Source organism: Camellia sinensis, chromosome 2 (assembly GCF_055761805.1).
Source record: "Camellia sinensis isolate YWXY chromosome 2, ASM5576180v1, whole genome shotgun sequence".
NCBI classification, from domain to species: domain Eukaryota; kingdom Viridiplantae; phylum Streptophyta; class Magnoliopsida; order Ericales; family Theaceae; genus Camellia; species Camellia sinensis.
The window spans coordinates 16,461,341-16,485,288 of record NC_138962.1 but is presented as its reverse complement, the minus strand read 5'-3'; the positions used below and the strand labels follow the sequence as shown (position 1 = coordinate 16,485,288).

Genomic DNA, 23,948 nt, shown 5'->3' with positions numbered 1-23,948 from the left:
TTAGATCAAACTTCCAAGTAACAAGTTTAGACCGACTTAACCAGATTGTGTCACGACCGGACTAATTCTGAAACCGGTCTTCCCAGAATATACTGCGACCGGACTAACTCTAAGACCGACTCTACTCCGAGTTGTCTCTGGACCGGAATAGCCTTACTCTTCCTTGGGCCGAAGCAACTATCTCTTCTTGAGCCGGAATAAACTCACCTCCTTGGGCCGAAGTAACTTTGTCTCCCCAAGGCCGGAGTAACCTTGCCCTCTAGGCCAGAGTATTCAGTACGGCCTTTTTACGTAATCCTTCGCGTTTTGGGCCTTAATGCCCAACTCTCAGCCCGGCCCAATTTTTCCCAAAAATAAAAGTAGAGGTGGAGATTATAAAATGCTAGTGGATGAAGTCAAAGCAACCCAACATAGTGTGAAAACCCACATGCACTTGCTTAGGGCTTTATTTTTTCAATCAAAAAGTCTGATTCAAACTTGAAAACTAAAGCCATAGTTGTGTAAGTATCAATGCACCTTCCCTATTAACATCCACCCAACCCTAGCTTCATCAAATTAACCTCATAAACCCTAGCTTCATCAATTAACAGCTTTCAAAACTCAAAATTATACAAAATTAAAAAACCAAAATCAAAACCCTAGAAACTTTTGTGTTCTATACCAAACACTTGAAAAAACGTACACACAAAATCAACTTACAAAACCTAAAGAAACAGAACAAGAACACTCCAGATTTATAGATTAATATAAAATAACCAAAATATAAATTAAAATTACACTCTTAACAGCAATCAAAATGATAAAAATCGAACAAATTTGAATGAACCAACGAGAACTCACCTCATGCACAAATAATCAGTGTGATCTTGAAAGCATCTTCAATGACATTGAAAATGTACAACAACAGAGATTGGGAACATAGCTCTGTTCGTTATGAGAGAGAGAGAGAGAGAGATTTGCAATTCGCACCTCCAGAAGATTGTCGATTGTTGATTGAGAACAACTTGAAGGAACTTGATTCAGAACAACCTGAATTGCCTATTTACCATTGCTCCACGAGCATTGAATAATTTCTCATATTTACCAACTGAATGAAAATCAAAATCAAGTTACACAGACAATTTAATCAATTAAAAATGTATGAAGTTAACTACAATGGATACAGAAATAATCCCAACCCCAAACCTAATTTTTTCAATCCCTAATTTTTCAATTGAAACCCATGAGGCCATGAAACAAATATTACATTCAAACTGTAAATAGGCAAGAGACGAGATAAAATATAGAAAACAAAATTAAGAAAAGAACAAGTAAGACAGTAAGTAACCAACTAGGCAAAGAATCCATTATTAGATATAATGTATCAAATTCTACCAACAAATTTCACCCAATATATCTTCTAATCAAGTTGTGCGAGAAACAGTTTGATTCATGGAATTGCCTATTTATCGAGAAATAGAGCTTTAGGGATTTCAAGCCATACCTCTTCAATGAGAACTCTTTTGAACCAATAAGCTACTAGAGAAGACAGAGATCTTCAAGAAGCCTTCGAAAGCAAGAGACGAGAGTGACAGATGATAACGAGCAAGAGAACGGACAGAGAAATCAGAGAGAAAGAGGGAGAAACCATAGATTCGGAGCAAGGGGAGAAATTTTTAGGGATTTCAGAGCCCTACCTCTTCAATCCTTGCATAGCCTGCGACTTCGATCTCCATTCATGGAAGACGACCAGAGAAGAGAGAAGGGAGTCCTGTTTAGCCAAACGACAGAGAAAGAGAAGTGACTGATGAAAGTGGAGAGAATGGCTGGGTTTGAACCGGTTTAGCAGGTAAATGGTATAAACTGTATAAAATATTGAAGGGCTTAGATTAATTTAATCAAATCTAATGGCTGAGAATTAGCTTGTATATGGTGTGCAAGTTTCAAGCCTTGCACACTACAATAGCTCCCTTCTTTTATATATATATATATATATATTTTTTTTTTTTAAACTTATAAAATAAAGTATTCAAATCATTCTAATGAGACCACAAAACAGTCTTAATAGTTACGAACATCGTTTGATAACAAACTAATTTAATAATTTTTTAATTATTTGGTAATATGACTTAAAAAAAAAACTAGTATGTTTGAGATAACTTTTTAACTTTTTACAAAAAAAAATGTGCAAAAAGTAAAGAGAAAAGAGAATCTTTGACTTTTTGATATGAGTTGTTGACTTTTAGTTTTTTTAGTGACTTTTTAGCTTTTTGGCTAAAAAAGCCACTTGCCAAACGAGACCTATGGCCTGGTTTGGGAAGTTGGCTATTTTAATAGGCTATTTTAATTTTTGACTATTTTAATAGGTTAAAATTTTTGTGTTTGGGAAGATAGTTGGATTTTTGTCTAGTTAAATGTGATGTTTGTGAAAGAAAAAATGAAATAATTATGCGTTTGATACCGAAAAGATCATATTGAAGACACAGTTCTCAATTATTAAAACAATCATTCACTACTCATAAATATACAAAAATGCTTGGGACCCCATGACTCTCAAAATGATGTAAACCAATCATGTGTTTTTGTTTGTTATATATTTTTTTCTTTACTGAACCAATCACAAATAAGTGGGGATTGTAAAATTGTGTTTTTTTGAGATCTGTAACATTGTTGATTATAATATTCAAAGACAAATGTTAAAGAATGTTCTTGTTTAATATTATGATGGTGAAACTTTGTTAAACATAATTAATGAGATATATACATCATTAGTAAAATATCACTCTTAAAATGTTAGTTCAAATATGAATTAAAACAAAAACAAAAAGAAAGTTTCATAGCAAAATTCTCTTTTATCCTATGCATGGTCATGCCAAAGTCTCACCACACAACCTTCCACTTGCTATCATGGACTCAAAAATTGAACAAGAATCAGCAAATACAAAAATCAAAAGACCTCAATGCCAACTTCATAATAGGAATACACAATCTCATGTCACAAGATTTGTACAAAGATTACCAATGCCTTAGTAAATTTGGCCCAGCCCTTCCAGAGAGAAGGCGAAACTCCTGGAGGCTGTACAGCTGGTTCATGCATGTACATGGTGTACTAAATAGAAATTGAACATGGTAAACACAAAAAGAAAAATACAAGCCAAATAAAGATAGGATAAGAGAAAAAAGAAAAAACAAAAAACACTACACAAGAATAAGGCAAGGTAATGGAAATTCTCTCTCCCACCCGCATAATGTGATTGCTCACTTATTAGAGGCTGTCCAGTTAGAAGAAACTTGTTCAAGATCATCAAAAATTTGTTCAAGATCATCAAATTCTATCATGCTCAACTTCATAATGGTCATGATGATTGGGACAGCAAGTGGAGCTTATAGGGGGCATGTTGCGGATGTTGATGTCAAGGGGAAGCAAGCGGTATTCCATATCAAGTTCTTTGAAAATTTTAATCATCTCTTCTATCACGAAGGCTCTCCTTAACCACTTCTCACCCATGTCTTGGTGGTTCATACGATGCCTCAGCCACACTGATAGTTTCAGATCGTTTAATCCCACCAGGTCCATCGGTACCACCAACGGCGAAGGATACCAGTGGTCCTTCTTGCTTTCAACATAACTGCATAAGCAGCCACGAGGATTAATCAATCAAATTCATATTTATCAGAATTATTACATTCTCAATCTCAATGCATTGTCACTGCAATTTCATTAACGTTCTAACAGTTGCCAAGACTATGGCGCTGTCAATCGAAGAAATCTTCATGAAACTCAAAATATCAGTAATTGTTCTTCATTTCTAAAGTTTTTGGTCTTTATTTTATTTTGGCTCAGTAATTCATCCAAGTGACCTGACTATGACCTTAAGCTTTAGAAACCAAGGGGGTAAATTTTTTACTTTTTAAGTCCATCTAAACTAAGGTCTTGTTTAGGAACAGACTATTTTAGTAATTTTTTAATTTTTTGGCTAAAATACGAAACCAAAAAAAAAAAAAAAAGTATGTTTGAAATGACTTTTTGATTTTTTACGAAAAGATGTGCAAAAAGTAGAGAGAAAATGAAATCTTTGACTTTTTAATATAGGTTATAGGTTTTTTGGTTTTTTAGTAATTTTTTGACTTTTAGGTTAGAAGTGTTGTATACCAAACAAGGCCTAAGTCTAGTCGGAGCGAAAAAGTAAAATAGTTGGACTTAAAATTGAAAAAAGTTTACAAAAGATCAAAACCAGCCTAAAAATACACCATTTATAAGCTGCAACCAAAACCGAACTTACTCTTACTATTCATATTCTGTGATCAAAACCGCACTTGCACTAGCAAAAAGAATAATACTAAAAGGAAGAAGAAAAAGAAGAAAAAGAGAGGATGCTGAAAGAGGGGGGAGATTGCCTTTCTATACCTTATTATTCTTTGCCTAATGATAGCAATCTTCTCTACTGGAGTCGCAATATGGACACAGAAATCAATTGCATCGCCCATGTCTGGACTACGATAGTAGTTACTGATGGGCTTTGTAGAAAGAATACTATTCGGATATATAATCTTCTGGTTGTCTAATCTCAGGAAAACGGTAGTCAAGATATTCATCTCTTCAACTACCATCTGAAAGTCAAAGCACAATACATATCAAAAGTCGAAATTGAATAAAGGGAAATGTAAAAGAAGGCACATAAGCACAATTTCAAATAAAATATGATTATCATACCTGAACTCCATCAATCTCACACTGATCACCTACATCATATGGGTGCATCACAAATAAAAAGACAATGGCTTCAAATACAGTCTTGCACGAGTTTCCAAATATGAATGCCACAACGACAATCTGAGAGCTTATGAGGAATAGAAATCTGCTGGTTGCAATTCCTAGTATGAAGAGAGAAACAACCGCTATAACGATGACAACTAGTACATTCACCATATGATGAAGTTTGTTGACAGCAGTTTTTGTATCATTAAGTGTCAAGGCAAGCGCTCTTCGTTCTCTAAAAGCATTAACCTAAAAGAATCAGGCATAACACATTATCATATTTGCATGATAGTTTTAAAGGCAAACAATATGTAAGCTGATGACAATACTCCTTGTTAAAATAAATAAATGAAACACTTTTACACAATTAATTAATCACAACAGTTAAACTAAATAAAGAAGAAAATAATTTTACACAAATAAATGCACCATCTATTGCCAAGTTCTTACCACCCAGTTCTTCAGAGAAGACTGGCTTATTTTTTCACTTTCAGGTGAGCCTCCCAAAAGACTCATGGTCTTCAAAGCCTCATCTTCTAACATGAAACGCAGCACATCTTCTAGGTAGATGAACCTGCCAGAAAAAAATATTCAAGATCCTCCATGATGTGGAACTAAATCTTCACTCAACAAAAGGACTTTGTCATACTAAAATTCACATCATTGGATAAGTTTTGCCAACATTAACAATTAATATTCTTCCAAAATTGCTATCAGAATTTAAACTTCTTCGTAACTCTAATTATGTGGCCATTCTTATCATCCTTTATTGTCATTGGTTCATTCTTCAAAGTGGTCATTACTCTGAGAAAGCTCACCCCTGCCTTTAGTCAAGAAAACCCTTTTTCACATCTTTCAACAAATCAATTGTTAATACTATAACCTTCGGTGTTCTTTTGACAACGAACAGCTCCATTACAAATGAACTAGAATCAATTGTGAGATTGTGAGCAGTCACTATTGTACTTCAATGTCCAAACCATGACTTGTGAAAACAATCCTTTACTGAAGCATTTTTAAGGTCCATAAAAACTCAAGAAAACTAATGTGAAACCTAGACCACGTGAGGTACTTCATATATGCAAATTTCAAAAATCAAAAGTAACCATATTAAACCAGTACTCTAGCATATAGACCTTGATGGAGAAGAATTGAGAAAAAAAATTCATGTTGCCGATCCCATTTGACTGGAACACAAGGCCCAGTTTGGTTTGGTATACTAAATCAGTCTCTAGTTATTCAGCCAACATAGTTGTGACCTAGAAAGCACGGGTACGAATACGAGGTACGGATATGATACGATACGGATACGGCGATACAACAAAATCTAAAAAAGTAGGATACGGGTACGACTAGGATACGTTTGTAAAAAATAAAAAATAAATAATTATTAGCAGTGAGTTACACATAAACTCAAGAATGTTGAGAAACCACAGTAACTTTATGATGCAAAATACTAATCTTTAAGAATTATTTATTAATTTAAGGCAGTAGCTAGTTTAGTTTTTAAATTTTCAATAAGTCTTGCAAATATTTCATTTCAATATCAAGTCTAATATGTTGATATTATAATATCAAAACAATCCACAACTTGACCCTATGCTTTTTCCTTTTGTACTAGTCAAAAATATTCTATGCAAGTTTATTTGCTTATTTATTTATTGATATTTAATTTTACTATTGTTATATTATCTTATTAATCCTTACTTCTATGTAGTTATAGGGGACATGCATGATACAATGAAGATATGTCAATTTAATGAATTCTATTACTTTAGCTTACTATGTTATTTTTATAAAAAGAAAAACTAAGCAAAGTATTGTAAAAATATTCTATTTATCCTCGCAATTATATTATATTATGATGTTATGCAAGAAATTATACAATTCTAATTTCGTAAAATGAGTAATATGTGACTTAGAGCATTTGATACTTCAAAAGTATCCGATAATATGTGACTTGGAGCATCCGATACTTCAAAACTAAGTATCCGATACTTCAAAATTAATGAAAAATTAATTAAGAAATATCCGATACTTTTAATACGTATTTGATACGTATCCGTAAGTATCCAAGGAGTATCGGTATCCGATACGGATACGATACGGATACGTCTTCCTACTTAAGTATCCGTGCTTCATAGGTTGTGACCTTTGTGTTCATGTTTCAATTCTAATTGCCAGCTCTCTCTCTCTCTCTCTGTTTGTTTGTGTGTGTGCGTGCCTACTTACAACCACCTCCATTTGTCGAGTCACATATCCTTAAGCACATATGACACTTCCATATACATAATTCTTTTGTGCTGTCTAGATTCAACTTTTTTTGGGTGGATAGTCTACATTCCACTTAATCTTTAATAAAGTCTAATCTCACAACTGAATTGACACATGAATATGTTGACAATACAAACATGCAGCTAACTTGAAGATATGGTTCCTGATACAGTGAAAGGGTCTATAATGGATTCATGTAGACAACCATATAGTCAGGACAAAGTCTTGTAGAAGTTCGGTTTGTTGAGATTGCATTCATACACTCACAAATTTTGCTACATCTAATGTGAATTAACTATTCTTGCGTTAATAATCTACTCATGGGGTAGCACAGATGCAAAAATGGAATGCAACAAGTAGAAAAAATAAGCACATACCTGGAACCCCTCTTAACCACATTTTGGAAGATCTTCCTCGCTGCAACTTTTGCCTCTGATTCGCTTCTAATCTGCGTGATAGGCTCATCACCATTAGTTGATTCTAGTATCTGCTTATCCAGCATAGACAACTCCCCATGACGAACCATTCTAATCAATCTCTTCATATTCCAAGCAGAGATATTCTTAGGCTTCAGCTTATGCAAATGATCAATTAGTATCCCCTCGCCTTGCTTTTCGGAAGATTCCCTAGAAAACTTTTGGCTTGAAGTTCTCTGCGGTTTTTCATGCTTCCAAACCTCAGCCGTTGTCCTCTCCTCATCTTCCTCAATGTTCTTTATTTCAATCGAAGGCAGACCAGACAGCGTTTCAATCACATATTGATTGAACACTGACTCCTGAATTCGATCAAAGAACGTGCTCACGTGGAAGGAAGACGCAAGGATCTTAACCACAAGGGTCTTCACAAGCCATAACACTGCGGCAACCAAGAAAGAAACCAGAACCTTATTCACAAACAGAAGAAACTTGATGTTTGTCTGTCTCTCAACCGTTTTATGAAACAGGTAATGCCAACCAATCAAAACCAAACCCAACCAGATACAATTCTGAACCGCCTCCCTCACTCCATACACGAAATACAGAACCCTTTTTCGCAGAAGAAAATTGCGGTCGATGAAGAAAACTAGAATTCTAACCCCCCAACCAGAGACCAACCTACCACATATCAAAACCAGAACCAAAACCTCCCATTTCCACCATAGGAGTCCTCTGAGTTTGCGACCTTTCAACTTTGGAACCGAAAGGCTGCAAATCAGAGCTCCAACAATCAAAACAAGACTAACCCATTGGACTATAGTGAATGCATTGACATTGGTTCTCTTGTACTCGTCTGGAATGTCTTCATCGAACAATGGGTCATCCTCTTCTTCCTCTGTTCCTTTCGCTAACATCCCGGTGGCCCTCCCTAGCAACCCAGACCGCAATTTTCCCAACTTCACAGCTTTTCGAGTTCTTGGTTCCGGATCCGGGTCTATCAATCTGGACTTCGTCTTTGTCCTCAGCATGCTGTGTCTCCTCTGGTATGACGCACACCTCACCACCTCTCCTCCGCCGTTAGCGACGGCCGGAGAAAAACTCGGCCGCCGCAGAGAATTTCGAAACTCTTTTGAACCCATTTCTTCTTCTTCTCCTACTTCACCGTGCTTGGATGTTTCTTCGTAATCGATATCATCCACATTCGAGGACTGTGATAGAAAAGAAAACTTTGAAACTCGATTATTGTGGTGGTTGTTGGGATTGAAATCGTAGCTTGTTTCCCGCCAAATCTTGTTCCCATCACCTGCGGGACGCACTCCGGCGTCCACGTCCTCGCCGCCGTCAATGTTCACGGTGAAATCCCTGCTGTCGACCATGATGACTTCTCTGTGGTGGTTTGTGATCTTCATCGTTGTCGTCGAAGTGATATATATAATATAGTGTTGACGCGCATGTAATGGAGGATTAACTTTCTTTTGAGTGCTTGTATTGTATGAGTCAATCATGAGACTCAGTGGAGTGGAGAGTGGGACCAAATAGTTCACACAAATTATAGGGTGGGACCAAATAGTTTACACAAATTATATTTATTTGGTGTTAACTATATATCAACACTAAACAAATTATTTTTTTTTTACTTTCTTCTAGAAACTAAATTATTTTATTGGGAAATGCCACAAAGCAAAACACCGAGCTCCTAAAATATTAGTGCTCTAATTATCAAATTGTATATTTGTTGACTCTAATGCATATAATTATATGTATATTGACGATAAGAGATATCGATAATCTAATCAGTATAATATCTTTGAGTTAATGCTTTTTGAGTGGACTTACATTTATTAAAACATTATGGTGTTACTATTGCAATATTCAAAGACAAATGTCAAAGTGTGAGCGTCTTTTGACATTGTTTAATATTGTGAATAAAATAAAATAAGGTTTAAATATTTTAAAAATTATTAAAAATATTTTTTTTTTTTATAAAGGTTAAAAAGTATATTTATTTTAGTAAAAAGTGTATTTACCTGTTAGAAAAAGAGTACTCCCCTACCATTGTTTAATATTGAAATGAAGACAAAACTCTATCTTTAAAATATGTGAAAATATTAAAACATATATTAATTTCAAATGAAAAATATCTCGATTATGGTGGATGTTGCCATTTTTGTAATATATAATAATTTCTCTCTTTATGGTGATATCATATGTAGCTAAACTGTTGGGAAAAATTATGTGCATAAAAATAGTTCAGAATACCACTCTTTTTGTGTTTTGTCTGAGATTGTTTCTGTAAATTAATTTTGTGTTTGTTGCACAACTCCGTTTTTGTTTTCTTTTTTAAGCTAGCAATTGACTTTAAACATTTAAGTTTGACTCTTGTTAATCAATACATGTGAATTATGAATGATTATAGATATCTGCAGTTTATTGATTCCAATATGAAAGGTAAAAAAATAACATTCCTCTACATGTATGATGAAACTAATTTATGATTAAACATCGGTTAAATTTAGTACCCAATTACATACAGAGGTGACAAATTCACTCCAAAATTGTGAACCCTCACTTTAGTGTTGTCCCCGTCCAAGGACCAAAAGAAATCCACCATGATTTCACTGTGTCTATCCTCTCCTTCATCGCCTTGTGATCGTAGGGCTTGTGTTCTATAAACGTCTATTCAAAAGAACAATCATAAGCAAATGCCAAAAAAGTCAAAGGTCCACAGCAAACAAACTAGGTTCATATTACTTCATTTCCATCCATCAGAAGATTGGCAGCCTTCAAGTCTTTGTGAATTATACTGTTTTGGTGTATGTAGTGCATACCCCTCGATTTATCAATTGCTACTCTTAGTAAAGATGGTAGTTTAAATGTACCCTTTTGTTTGTGGAGATAGTCATACACACTTCTACCAGACATAAATTCTGCACTCAAAAAAAAAAAAAAAATGGAAAAAGTAACTGATAGTGTGTTAACAATAAGATAAGACTCCAAAAGCAGATAAGGAAAAAATTGAAAATTTAGAATATACCTGTAACAATGCACAAGCTTGGAGGTTTCATGCATGCGCCTGTGACTTGTTCAACATTCTTGTGTTGAGCTATAGGAGAAGTTAGACGATTGTTTGCCAAGACTGCTTCTGCATAGCAACTCAAAATCCCTAGTCATACACACTTCCATCCCCGATAAACTGGATTTCACATTATAGATAATAACATATCCATCTAATTTTATCTTAGCGTCCAGCTGCAATGAGTCAACATGGATAAATCACCCAAATAAAGATTGGATGTGCAGTGGGTTTCAAAAACGTATCAGACACAGCTCCAACCACAGAAAGCCCAAGTCACAAATGCTCATTGTGCCTCAACAGCACCTGAACTGCATTGCTCCACGTTCCCCATTGAACAGCGTTCCCCCTACACTCTGATGATCTCATGTGTTCTGTCACTAAATTAGCAACAATTTGAATGAAATATTAAATATGTAAGAACTTGATTGCAACTTCCCATTAGTGCATAAATACCTTCAATCACGAGGAGGAATCTACCCAACTATACCCTGGTTGCTTTCTAATTTTATTTCTCTCCATCACCATCCTCACTTCAGTTGCATCATCCCATCGCCCAACGTCAGCATACATATTATACAGCAACACATAGGGGGCTGAGCTTTCTGGTTCGAGCCTCGTCAATGCTTCAGCTGCAACTCGGGCTAACTCCACATTGTTATGCACCCTACAAGCACCCAATAATGCACCCCACACAGCTTTATCTGGCTCAAATGGCATATTATTAATCAGAGCCATGGCCTCTTCAACCTGCCCATGACGACCCACGATATCCACAAGGGAGGCAAAATGTTCCACTCGTGGTTCAATACCAAATTCACTCACCATGGACCTGAAATGCATCTGGCCTTCTTCCACTAGTCCAGCATGAGCACATGCATTCAAAACTGAAATGAATGTAATATAAGTTGGCCGAACTTTAAGCTTCTTCATCACTCCAAAAAATTCTAGAGCCTCTGCAGAAAATCCATGGGATGCATATCCCCCAATCATTGCATTCCAAGAGATTACATCTTTCTGCAATTTCATCTCATCAAAAATGGCCCTTGCCTCGATAATGGCTCCACATCTTGCGTACATAGTAATCAGGGAGTTATTTAACGGAACATCTGGGACAACCATCTTTATGACCTGCTGATGGATTTGCATACCCAGTTGCAGAGTCACTGACTCAGCACAAACACTGAGAAGAGAAGAGAAGGTGTGTCGATCAGGTTTCTCTCCCTCAGCTTGCATCTGAATGAAAAGTTCAATTGCTCCTTCACAGTCCCCATTTTTCTCATATCCGGATATCATGGAATTCCATGAAACTAGGTTTTTCTGTGGCATCCTTCTGAAAAAATCATAAGCAAGTTCCAAATTACCCGTATGGGCAAAACCTGAGATCATTGAATTCCATGACAGTATATCAGGATCTGACATTTTACAAAAGAGGTTTGAAGCTTCGTCCATATCTGACATGTTAACATAACCACTGATCATGGTGTTCCATGAGAAAGTATCTCGGTCCACCATTTGGTCAAATAGCTCTTGAGCAGAAACAATATCCCCCGCTTTCACATAGCACATAATCATAGAATTCCATGACACCACATTTCTTTCAAACCTCCGATCATCTCCTCTTCTGCGATCAGAAGAAAAAGGGATTTGATCAAAAAGGCGTCTAGCATCATCAACCCTTCCTCTTTGACCATACCCAGCAATCAAAGTGTTATAAGCATGAACTAAATCTTCTCTATCATCATCCCTTTTCCCACTTCCAAGGAGAACCATGGCAGCCTTGTCTAATTCCCCATTATGAATTAGACCCGATACAAGCGCACTAAGAGAAGCCGCATCACGCTCAGGCATTCTCTCATATAACTCAATCGCAATTTTCACATCACCATTGTGTAAAAAACCAGAAATCACTGCATTCCAAGACACCACATTCTTTTTAGGCATGCTATTGAAAAGATAAAATGCTTCATCCATCCTCCCATTTCTTGCATACCCAGTAATCATTGTATTCCAAGAAACAAAATCTCTCTCCGGCATTCGGTCAAACAAGTACCTCCCCTCCTCTATATATCTGCTCCCGCGGCATGACACATATCCCGATATCATCAAATTCCACGACACAACATCTCTCTCAGGCATTTCGTCGAACAGTTTCCGGGCCTTGGTCATCTCTCTACGTTGTACATAACCCGTAATAATCGAATTCCAAGTTACAGTATTTCGCTCAGTCATTTCGTCAAACAGTTGTTTAGCATCATCGACTCGTCCACTTCGGATTAAATGGGTGATTTTCTTGTTTAGTATACGGAGATCCGGGGCATGAGAGTCTTGGGTTGTTGATGTAAAACGTAGAGGTGACCAAGATGGGTTGTTTTGCATGCAAGTTGTGATTGAAAGGTGAGAGAGCTGCCGTTGAGATTGAGGTCTCCTCCTGGAGAAGAAGAAAAAGGTGGACTTGAGGATGAACATTTTGCTTCAACAGAAGAAAACCAAGACCCATGCCCTTCTTCTTTCGTCAAACAATGTCTTTGCTAGGTTTTGTATCAAATGTGTTTGTTAAAGATACTCTGAGAAAGCTGTGCAATGCATTCTGATCCGAATCTTTCATCATCGATCGAGAACTATGAAGACTACGCTACAGCAACAAATCTTCGTGAGGAGTCTCCAATCAAATATTGCAATTGGGGAAGGTTATTGATAGTTTGCAATCCGTTGGTTTCTCACCTATCATTTTATTTTATTATATATGTTTTATTTATTTACTTTCTCATGTGTATTAATGTAATACAAATAGAGTATATATATAAAATTTATCATATTCAAAAAGGTAAATAATATTAAGGATTAAAAAATACACTTAAATTTCATACATTCAGCTTAATTATCATTTAGAAATAGATTATTTTAATAATTTTTTAATTTTTTATGAAAAGATGTGTAAAAAAATAGAAAGAGTGATATAATAACTTATAGTGACTTTTTGACTAAAATAGTTACTCTCCAAACAATGTGACAAAAAATATACACAATTTTATCTTATTTTCTTACATACTTCTCAAGTATATTAATGTAATAAAAACATACATATAAAATACAAAATATGAGTTCCCTATATAGGTATTAATATGAAGTTGAACTACACAAACTTTGAGAAGAACATTTGATAAATAATATGTTTATATATAGCATTGCTCTTTCTGGAGCATTCCGTCGCCATATCACTAGAACATTACTACAAAATCAGCCTTTACAAACATCTTGAGCTTCTATAACACATGAGTTGGTAATTATCTAGAAATTTAATAATAATATGTAATATTAATTGTCTACGTGATATTCATAATATAAACAATGTAATAGTCACAAATAGTATTGATATTGAAACAAAATTTCATCACAACTGTTATGCTACAATAGCAACAATATTGCAAAGTTACATTACTCATCAATACTACTGCCCCCTCAGAAATTTATGCTATGATGGGAAAATCTAAAAACATGGAATGCTATATATATTATCTTGGAATGAAAATGAAAATAGAAAGAACCATTGGAATGTTGAACTAGTAAACAAATACTGTACAACACAGATGAATAACTAGGTGGGAAATGGCCCTCAATTAGCTCATGTTATGAACATTGTGTATCTCTCCTCACTTCATTGATGTCCCCATCTAAGGGCCGAAAAAAATCCACCAGATGATTTCTCTTTGCGTCGATCCTCTCCATCATCTCCAACCTATTCCACATACTTCGGTGTCAAATAGATGACAGAAAGTTTAATGCAGATAGGAAATTTTCAATCGTATTTCATGGAGTACATTAAGAAATGTTAACGATTGATAATTGATTACCGAGAATAGAAAACAGGTTTACTCATTCTTAATAAAATATACGAAACAATGGGGACAAATCAGAAAGCCAACTGTCCCAACTTGAGGAGTTTAGAAATGCTCACAATTGAAAATTGATTCACAAGAAAGAAAACGAGTTTAATCATATTTTCAATCAAAACCAGATGTTACCTCCTTTGCTATTTGCTGCAGGATATCTATTATTTCAGAGAAGTCGGGTCTTAAATTTGGGTCGTGCTGCCAGCATCTCTCAAGCAGCTCAGCTAGTTTTGGATGAGTGTTTTTTGGGATGGTAGGCCGTAGACCCTGAAACCAGAGTCAATGGAAGTTTTAGGTCTCAATATGACAGATAATTTATGTGTCCTCTGTGCCTTAGACCAATATTTGGGGTCGTAGTCCTGAAAATCAACAGTGTAGTGTAATAGATATTTACCTTTTGAACTACTCCAACGGCAGCTTGTAATGGGGTTAAATAGTCATATGGAAGCTGCCAAGCCAAATATGAAAGAATATAACTATACAAACAGCTTGAAATACAAAAATCCAATGGTTGTCGCACAAAACAATATACCTTTCCGGTTAGCAACTCCCACAATACAATCCCGAAGCTAAAAATATCAGCCTTGTGATCATAGGGCCTGTGTTCTATAACCTTCAATGCAAAAGAACAATCATAAGCAAATACCCAAAAAAATCAATCCCGCAATAAAAATGCATAACTACCAGACAGATGAAGTAATTACTTTCATTACCCATTCACATTAAAGAAAAGAGTAATGATAAACATACAAAATAATCTACCAAAACTCACATGGGTGTGGGACCCACACCCATGCGAGAGTTTGGTAGCATTTTTTATAGAATATTTGGAGTCCCTAACATTTTTGTAAAGAAAAAGTAGCAAGCAAATGATGGATTTTATTTGGCTACTAAATTATGTTTATGTCTTCACTACTGCTTCATAACTCTTTTCTTAGATTTTTCCAAACTCAAGCGCCAATGTGGCCACCCTATAACAACCCAACAAAGCCTACAGATCCAGCCACTTTATATTGGACATAAATCATTGCCCATATTAAATCACCAAACAATTCAGCGTGTTCGTGCGTGTGTGTGTGTGTGTGTGTGTGTGTGTGTGAGTGTGAGTGAGAGAGAGAGAGAGAGAGCTGAAACAGATTCGTGTTGGAAGTATGTTCTTTCTTTTCCTCCCTTCGCTATTATTTACCCTATAGGGACATCACAGCCAGCTAACAACCAGATTTTACTAAAATATATACTTGGAGTGACCTGATTAAAAATCAGACCTTGAAGCCTAGGCAAAGTAAATGCTAAGTAAATGGCATCCGTGTCCCAATCATAGCTATAATCAAAATCATACAAATGAAACAATTATAACATCTAGAGTCACATACATAATTTAATTTCTGCTATCTTGATCAGAGAGGGAAGATATCAGTAACAAAACATATAACCAATTTTGAACAGAAAAGGTTCCAAAACTTTTCCCACCTCAGGAGCCATCCATCGATATGTCCCGGTTTCTGCCGTCATAACTCCAGTTTGAGCTTTCACTCTAGCAACTCCAAAATCAGCCACCTTAACAACCTGTGACACAAAGCATTATATACAAATTTTCTAAACACTGCTCAAACTTATTATCTTTATCAATTTCGACATGAATGCCTCAATGTTCAGAGCAATAGAACTTAGAAGACTCCAAGAAAATGCACAAGGCTAAAAAATTCAAAAGGGAAAATCATCTAGGCATTCAATGTTCAGGAAATGAAATTATTCTGCATCTATACCCACTATACATTTCAGAATATCCAAGTGAGACACTATTCACATCTTTTGGGAGTGAAAAAAATGGAAACATTTTACACATTGTAATATAAATGAGTTTTAAGGGATGGAGAATCAGTTCCCCGAGAAAAGAAGAACACAGCATAGCAAACTAAGTTCACAGTTTTAAGAATACAAACAAAGAAAACATCTTACTTCATTTTCATCCATCAGAAGATTGGCAGCTTTCAAGTCTCTGTGAATTATATTATTTTGGTGTAGGTAGTTCATACCCTTTGATATATCAATTGCTACTCTTAGTAAAGATGGTAGTTTAAAAGTACCCCTTTGTTTGTGGAGATAGTCATACACACTTCCACCAGACATAAATTCTGCACAAGAAAAACAAAAACAAAAAACAAAAATAACAAAAAAAGAAGAAGAAGAAGAAGAAGAAGAAGAAGTAACTAATAGTGAGTTAACAATAAGAAAATACTCCAAAAGAGGAAAAGGAAAAAAAAAATGAAAATTTAGGATATACCAGTTACAATGCACAAGCTTGGAGGTTTGGTGCATGCGCCTATGAATTGTACAACATTCTTGTGTCGAACTTTCCTGAAAGTGAAAAGAGGAATATTTACAAGAACTAAACTAGAGAGTGAAGCACATAACATCACCAACATTAAGTTGAAAAGGATGATAACTCGATCAATATAATTCAAACTTAGTAATATCAAAATCAGTAACTTTATAATGTTGTCATGGTGCAGAGACTGACGAAGGCAGGATAATGATCAACAGCTAAGACAGAAACCAATTTTTGGCACATATAATACCCAAAAATAAATACATTTTTGGCACATCTGACAAGAAAAACAAGTCCGACAAACAAAATATGGACTACTGCTTCAGCACATGACATCACAAATTTATTATGACTGACACCATAGTTGACAATAAACTACCATAAGCTTCATAGAAATATATAATGAGTTTATAACAAGAAGAAGAGTCAACAAAAGTCTTCACAATATAAATAAAAACTGACACATTTTATCATAGCCTGGGAAAAGAATGAAAGCAAAAGAATGCTGAACAGTGCAGCTAGAAGCTGCAGAAAAATGATTTGTCAAATTCATCCTAACTCAGATATTTTATTAAAGAAATGACAATGAAACAAGCACATCATGAACACTGGATAAATACAAGAGGATTTGGTCAAAGCCCCCCTCATAATGAACCTTTAATACATTAAGGACAAACACAAAAAAAATTTCTTGAAAAGTCCAACACACACTACTATTACCAAAATATCAAACTTTAAAATAATATAACTTTTGATATAGATGTTGGTTTTGAATAAAATTAGTATTTTTAGAATCCTCTCATTAAGATCTATCAAAAAAAAATCGATATTGACTATGAAATTCTTAAAAAAAAAAAAAAAATTACCATTGAAATTAATGTAAACAGTAACAGTAACATTACTCTGTCTCACAGTAACATATTACTCTGTTTAACAGTAACATGTTATTTTGACAATATTGTCTAAGAAAATATATATATATATATATATATATATTTTACTTTATCCTTACTCAATTATGTGTTTTCTCCTTAGGGAGTTTATAAAGCAAAATAAATTGGGCTGTCTTTTTCACCAAATAAGGGTCCAATGCATGGGTTTTAACTAAATTTCCCTAAATACAATACTAGAACCCTACACTCATTCAAAAGGTAAGAATTTGGCAAACCTCATAATAAATACTTCTTGGGCAAACTCCTTCTGCAAGTCTGAATCTACACGCCCGGGCTTGAGGACTTTGACAGCTACTTCCTGACCACAGTATGTACCTTTGTATCTGTGTTATTAAAAAAATTCAGCTAATTGAACACACAAATCACAATCAAATCAACTATCTAAGAAATGACAAACTTACAAATCACCATATGACCCTGATGCAATTTTTATCTCAAAGTTCAGAAGTTGAGGATCAATTTCCCAGACATCAGTCCCATCATTAGGTATTGTCAAATGATCAGGTTCACGTTTGATCCCTGTCTGCTCCTGCTCAGCTGTAGGAGAAGACAGATGACAGTTTGGCCAACACTGCTTCTGCATAGCAACTCAAAATGCCTAGTTAAGAATCAATTTATTACTGACTATCAAAGACTAGCATAGAGCAGGAAAGCACATTCAAAGCATATTTAGAGTATATTGAGGAAGAATTTCTACCATGATTATAGCTATTTACAGATTCCATTTGTAAAGTTAGCTATGTAATTTCACAACTCAAGCAGCCAAAGAATCCAGCAATCAAGTGACACAGAAGAAATAGTTTTACTTCTAAACTATAGTTCGCCACCAATTTGCAATCAATATGGCCCAAGTCCCACCCAATTACTAAAAAAGAAAAAGAAAAGTGCGCACAAGCTCGTCTTAACTCTCAATGTTATACTAATAGTAATGTGTAACTGCTTTAACTAAGTCCAAAATACAATTTCTGCTTCCAATGTAAAGATGGAGTCAATATAAACAGATCATTCAAACTACAACTCTAGAAAGGAATCACCATCACAAATAGTGAAATAATTAAAAACAACCCACCAAGCCTAAGGATCGATTCAAGATATACCGACCAAACCAATACCAAATATTCTCATAACAATTGCCTGAGCTGAAATTATTTTATTTTTTTTAAAAAGAAGAATAATTTTTTTTTTTTTTTACTGATGCTCTATCACATAATACAAGTTTCCCGTATCTCAAGCACAAATTACAGACACAATATATATATATTTTTTTGATAAATAAATTACAGACACAATATTGTAAAAGAAATATCAGGGAAGTACCTCGATCTTCAAGAATTCCTTTTTTAATGCAGTTTGGAGCTGCTTGGTTTCCTAAAAATAGACAAATAAATCAGTCAAAACATTTCTGGCGAATAGAAACACAAGAAAGGGTAAACAAAATATCAAACTTGAGCATTATAATTTTAAATTTTTATTTCTCAGGGTTCTTCAGATTTGCCAAGTTTAAAAAATGACTCTAAACTACACTCTCAAGTCCTAACACTATATTTTCAAAGTCAAAAAAATTACTATCACCAATTGTACAGAAAAGGACAACATAAAATACAAAAAATTGAATGAACAATTCGGCATTCTAACATGGGTGAAAATGCAGAAATCAACATCTGAGTTCAAAGATCTTGATGACACATAAGCTGAAAAAAAAAGAAACAGAACTCCAAAATATAGTAAACACAAAGTAGCTTGATCTGTTTGCCATAAGAATATAAGCATTCTACTACATAACTGGATAAAAAAATATGAAAAGAAAATACCTCATAGGGCCAACCATCAACAACAAAGACATCCAAGGAGTACCCGTCTACAGTAGAAAAAACATGTGCTTCCTGGATGTTCAGCCCAACCTCGCCTAGTAAGGCAGTCAGCTGCAGAATTCTACTACTCAGTGATCGTGTGGTGGAGGCACTATATGATATTATCAAAAGGAGTTTACTTTTTTGTTCTTTAAATATTGTACTAAAATAAGCAAACATGCAAACTACCTGACTGAGGAGCTTTGGCTTGTCATCCGTTGAAAATGTAATTTCATGCATGGGCCTGCATGATTGTCAAAATCACATTAAAGTATAAACTACATAATGCAAAATAATGAAATCAGTGTAGCAATTGTTCCATAAAAATCCATGTGAAATGCTTTGAACTCTTACAGAGCCACCAAAGATGTCCAGAAAATATCAAAAATTGGGGCCAAAATGAAGCATTTAGTGAATTTCAGCAATATTTACCGGGAGGACTGTACATGGGAAACAACACTATCCCCATCTTGAACTTGAGATTTGTTTGCTTCAAGTGCAAGGGATTCAAGATTAGGAGATGAACCAAAGGCAGGTGGCAGCTTAGGAATGAACCTTTGGGCACCTTCGTCCCTGGGAGAGCTAAAATGATCAGAGATGGGAGAAACCTGCATGTGACAGTGATAGACAAAATGCATTCCATCAAGCAACAAAATTTAGACCAACTATTCTAATAAAAACTCCTATAAAAAAAACTGTGGAAAATCATGGAAAGCAAGGGTCATGTTTCATTCTTGATACAATGCAATGCTCTAGAACATGGAAATTAAAAAAATATGGAGCAGTTGGACAAACGCTGAATATATACACACAAATTGGAGGGAATAACCTGAAAATCATAAAAGAGAATTCTTGATATATACATCACTCAGATTGAAACAGTGACCAAACAAAATTACACCAGAATCCAAGCAAATCAATCCTAGATCTGTGTTTGAGGTTTTAAGGGATAATTTAAAACGCCATACAGCTCAGACTAATGTAATTGAATCTAGTATATGGTTTATGATATTGTAATGATTTTAATATCCTAAAGCGATAAACCTAGCATTATTCTCCTTATTTCTATGATTCCATCCCTAGGTTTGAATGAGTCCTGACATCTATTTGTTTACAAAACCTAGCATTTCTCCTTGATTCCACCTCCAAATCCACTACTTTTTCCTTACAAAACAGCCCCAAAATACAAAAATACTAGGCTATCTTGTGTCATTAGAAGAATTGACTAGACTGTTGTTTCAAGTGTTTGAATTTGATTAGACTATTGCTAATATACCATTAACTCATTACTAGCAATTTTCAACTGCTTGTCGACAAACAATTCACAACTGATATTGGTTTCCAATATACAATCCATTAAGATAATGTTGCACCAGCATTATAGACGCCTAACACCCCAAGTGAAGCTAGACAGACATTGTACAACAAATTACTCCTAATGACTGGTCGAGAAGGACACAAGAGACGTCAAGGTATGCCATAGGTAATTGTAAACGTATCTCAAGATGATGATTGGCAAGAACCAAAGAACAAGGGATGATAGAACAAGGATAGGGGAACTCTAACATAAAATTTGTTGAATAAAATACTGCAGAAATATTGCAGTAATTGTACATAATTTTTATATCATAATTGTCAATAGCTGCTAAGCACTGTAAAACACTTACAGATTCAGAATGATGGAATATTAATCCCAAAAAAAAAAAAAAAAATCAGAATGATGGAATGCAAAAGAATACAAGCAATTTTATTCAGTTTCAGTTATCTCTACAGTAATGAACCCGATGCCATTACAATGCCAAGCAAATTAACTTACCTGCACCATCCGAATTTCAATTGCAGGTCTATTAGCAGGATCATGAGCTAGTTGTAGTAAACGCTTATGCATGAGAACATCTTCTGCCCTCTCCACATTCACATCAAGTGCATACCTACAATGGAGGAGATCAAAAACTTCAACAAAAACAATCAAATGTTTTCACAAATAACATTAAATTCAAGTAATAAAGGTTGGCATTTTCCCATAATAATATAAGAAAAATATATAAAATAAAATAAATAGAAATAACAAAACAATTTTTTATTTATTTATTTATTAAAGAATGAAATACAGCATAAACTACACAAGTAAAAATATATAAATAAATTAGATTACATCATAGAACATATTGCAAGATGGATTCCCATGAACATACAAAATGATATGCAAGAAATAATTCAAATTTAAAAGTTTGAAGAATAAAAGATAAGAGATGCAAACCGAAACTTGTGTGATATTATAGTTTCCTTAAAACAGATCACTGCCTCCCGATGGGCGCTAGAGGTATGCAGACGTCTGTCTCTCAGGATACGACGGTCGAAACCAGCTATTGCAGAAGCACCTTCTGAATAGCCTCGGCAAACTTGACAATGGCAACACCCTCTCTCTAATAAGAACCAAAGAAGAGGCTAGCACAAAGAAGATAGAAAATTTTCTTTGGTATAAAAATCTTCTTCAACTTTATCTAAAGAAAATCACTAATTTTTCGTCTCAAAAATATTTCTATCTCATCTATCTAAATTGGAGGGGAAATGTCATTTTTATACTTGTAGGGAAGGGGTCTTAGCCATGAAGGCTACTATAAAACTTAGCATCAATGACCATCAACTCTAGCTATAAGGACTAAAGTTACAAAGGTGTAAAACTCCCATGTGCATAATGTGATCATCAACTCCATCTTCAAAAGATAAGAGTTATAAAGGTTGAAAACCTCCCTTACATTATATATATATAATATATAATATGCTATTTAAATAATTCAATTAGATAGGTCGCAAAATGGACACTGGTGTTGGATCACAACTCAATCCAAACCTAATCTAAAACATATGCACAAGACAAGCCCAGCATAACACAATCTAGCACATGCCCAAGACTAAGTCTAATACATGCACATACAAAAGCCTAGGCCAGTCCAAACCAAGACCAAGACCAAGACCAAGACTAACTAAGACTAAGTCCAAGTCCAGGGTCAAGCCCAACTTCTATTGATGCCCAATTTATGAGACAATTCTCATTCACAATTTAATAATTTTGACTCATTATTTTTGTATTGCAACTTTCTCACTTAAGAGAATACAAAACCATTCAAACCCACCTCAATCAGCGTTTGGGTCTCACTTAATTTTGAATTAAAGTTGCCGTTTTCCAACAATTACTCGTTACAATTAACATAAAATTCATTGTGGTAAGTCATCCCTACATTGCAATCTGCTAGGATCATAAAGACTCCACAGTCAACGCTAAGCTCAGATGAGATTGATGTACTAAACAACATTTAAATGAACTCTCGACAAGCAAAAACTGAGCAGACAAAGACAATTAAAGAGAGAAAAAGCTTTTAACACCAGAAAATCCAAAAACTAATCAACGCAGAACATATTCAAGATCTCGATAACGAAAATAAGACAAAACTAAGCAAATAAACACATATAAAGCATATATACATGCAAGTATGCAACTAAGTTGAACTAAGACACTCAAAATCAAACAATTATTCAAATATATCACAAATAAACACATAAAAATAGATGATTATACACAAAATGTAACAGAGAGATTGAGTGAGGGGAAAAGTAAAGGTACCGAGTGGGAAGGCGATTGAAGTGAGCCCAGAGTTCATCGTCGAAACCAGGTTCTATAGCCTCGGGGTTATTTGATTCTTTGAGCCTACGGAGGACCTCATTGTATACCTCAAGGTTCCTTCTCTGCTGCCTAGAGTTCGCTTGTAACGAATCCACCACCCGGCTACCACAGCTCTCGTTATCTTCCATCACCATTGATGGATAGCAAGAAAACGAAGGAAAATTCACAAGAAAATGCTATTTCCGAGATCCGAAACAAATAGAACCAGTAGAAAAACAGAAAAATTAACAAGTTCACATGGAGAAAACAGATTTGAGAAAGCTTTTTGAACTCTAAAACATTAATTTGTCACAATTATATGTATACGCATATACATACTTGTATACATACAAAATATAGAATTAAAAAAAAAAAAAAAACAGCTGCACTGGTACTGGTGTTCCGTTAGGAAGTTTTCATTCACCTCCCTTCCTCCCTCACTCTCTTTCTCTCTCCTCATCAGCGCTCGCTCTCTCAACCTCTTTCTCTCCTCATTATCTTAAAAGTAATGCTATTAATGTCAAATTTCTTATTAAGGCCAAGTTTGGCATGATCAAAAAAAGACAAAAAGTAAAAAAGTTACTATCTTATTTAAGTCACATCATCTTATTTAAGTCACATCACCTCTCTAACACATCACTTCAAACCCAACCCAAACCCAACCCATATTTCATAAAAAGTCAAAAAGTACACTTATTTAGTCTTCCCAAACTAGGCCTAAATTAATGACTAAATATCTCAGTGTGTGAGATATTTGA

The 23,948-nt window shown here is 34.9% G+C and overlaps 3 protein-coding genes across 4 annotated transcripts; all 3 read right to left on the bottom strand.

Moving 5' to 3' along the window:
* Positions 1 to 2,918: 2,918 nt before the first annotated feature.
* Positions 2,919 to 9,062, bottom strand: LOC114290366 (mechanosensitive ion channel protein 6-like). Its single transcript, XM_028234248.2, has 5 exons — positions 7,390 to 9,062; positions 5,189 to 5,312; positions 4,694 to 4,987; positions 4,388 to 4,590; positions 2,919 to 3,608 (listed from the first exon to the last, which is right to left on the bottom strand). The coding sequence occupies exons 1-5, from the start codon at positions 8,931 to 8,933 to the stop codon at positions 3,305 to 3,307; spliced, it is 2,469 nt and encodes an 822-aa protein (XP_028090049.2). The 5' UTR covers positions 8,934 to 9,062; the 3' UTR covers positions 2,919 to 3,304.
* A 766-nt stretch (positions 9,063 to 9,828) lies between these two features.
* Positions 9,829 to 13,472, bottom strand: LOC114298865 (pentatricopeptide repeat-containing protein At1g62260, mitochondrial-like). Its single transcript, XM_082913829.1, has 2 exons — positions 10,463 to 13,472; positions 9,829 to 10,355 (listed from the first exon to the last, which is right to left on the bottom strand). The coding sequence occupies exon 1, from the start codon at positions 12,968 to 12,970 to the stop codon at positions 10,964 to 10,966; it is 2,007 nt and encodes a 668-aa protein (XP_082769955.1). The 5' UTR covers positions 12,971 to 13,472; the 3' UTR covers positions 9,829 to 10,355; positions 10,463 to 10,963.
* Positions 13,473 to 13,858: 386 nt separating this feature from the next.
* On the bottom strand, positions 13,859 to 23,718 carry LOC114290364 (serine/threonine-protein kinase STY46). Of its 2 annotated transcripts, none has more exons than XM_028234242.2 (15): positions 23,152 to 23,718; positions 21,343 to 21,457; positions 19,959 to 20,134; positions 19,716 to 19,770; positions 19,488 to 19,598; positions 18,994 to 19,044; positions 18,078 to 18,253; positions 17,892 to 17,999; positions 16,679 to 16,752; positions 16,354 to 16,529; positions 15,865 to 15,960; positions 14,927 to 15,007; positions 14,789 to 14,842; positions 14,527 to 14,661; positions 13,859 to 14,240 (listed from the first exon to the last, which is right to left on the bottom strand). In XM_028234242.2, exons 1-15 carry the CDS (start codon positions 23,343 to 23,345, stop codon positions 14,160 to 14,162), a joined length of 1,683 nt encoding a protein of 560 aa, XP_028090043.1. In that variant the 5' UTR covers positions 23,346 to 23,718; the 3' UTR covers positions 13,859 to 14,159. The 2 variants fall into 2 exon arrangements, with proteins under 2 accessions (XP_028090043.1, XP_028090044.1); XM_028234243.2 differs by having other exon boundaries at positions 19,488 to 19,638; positions 23,152 to 23,691.
* Between the last annotated feature and the right edge of the window lie 230 nt (positions 23,719 to 23,948).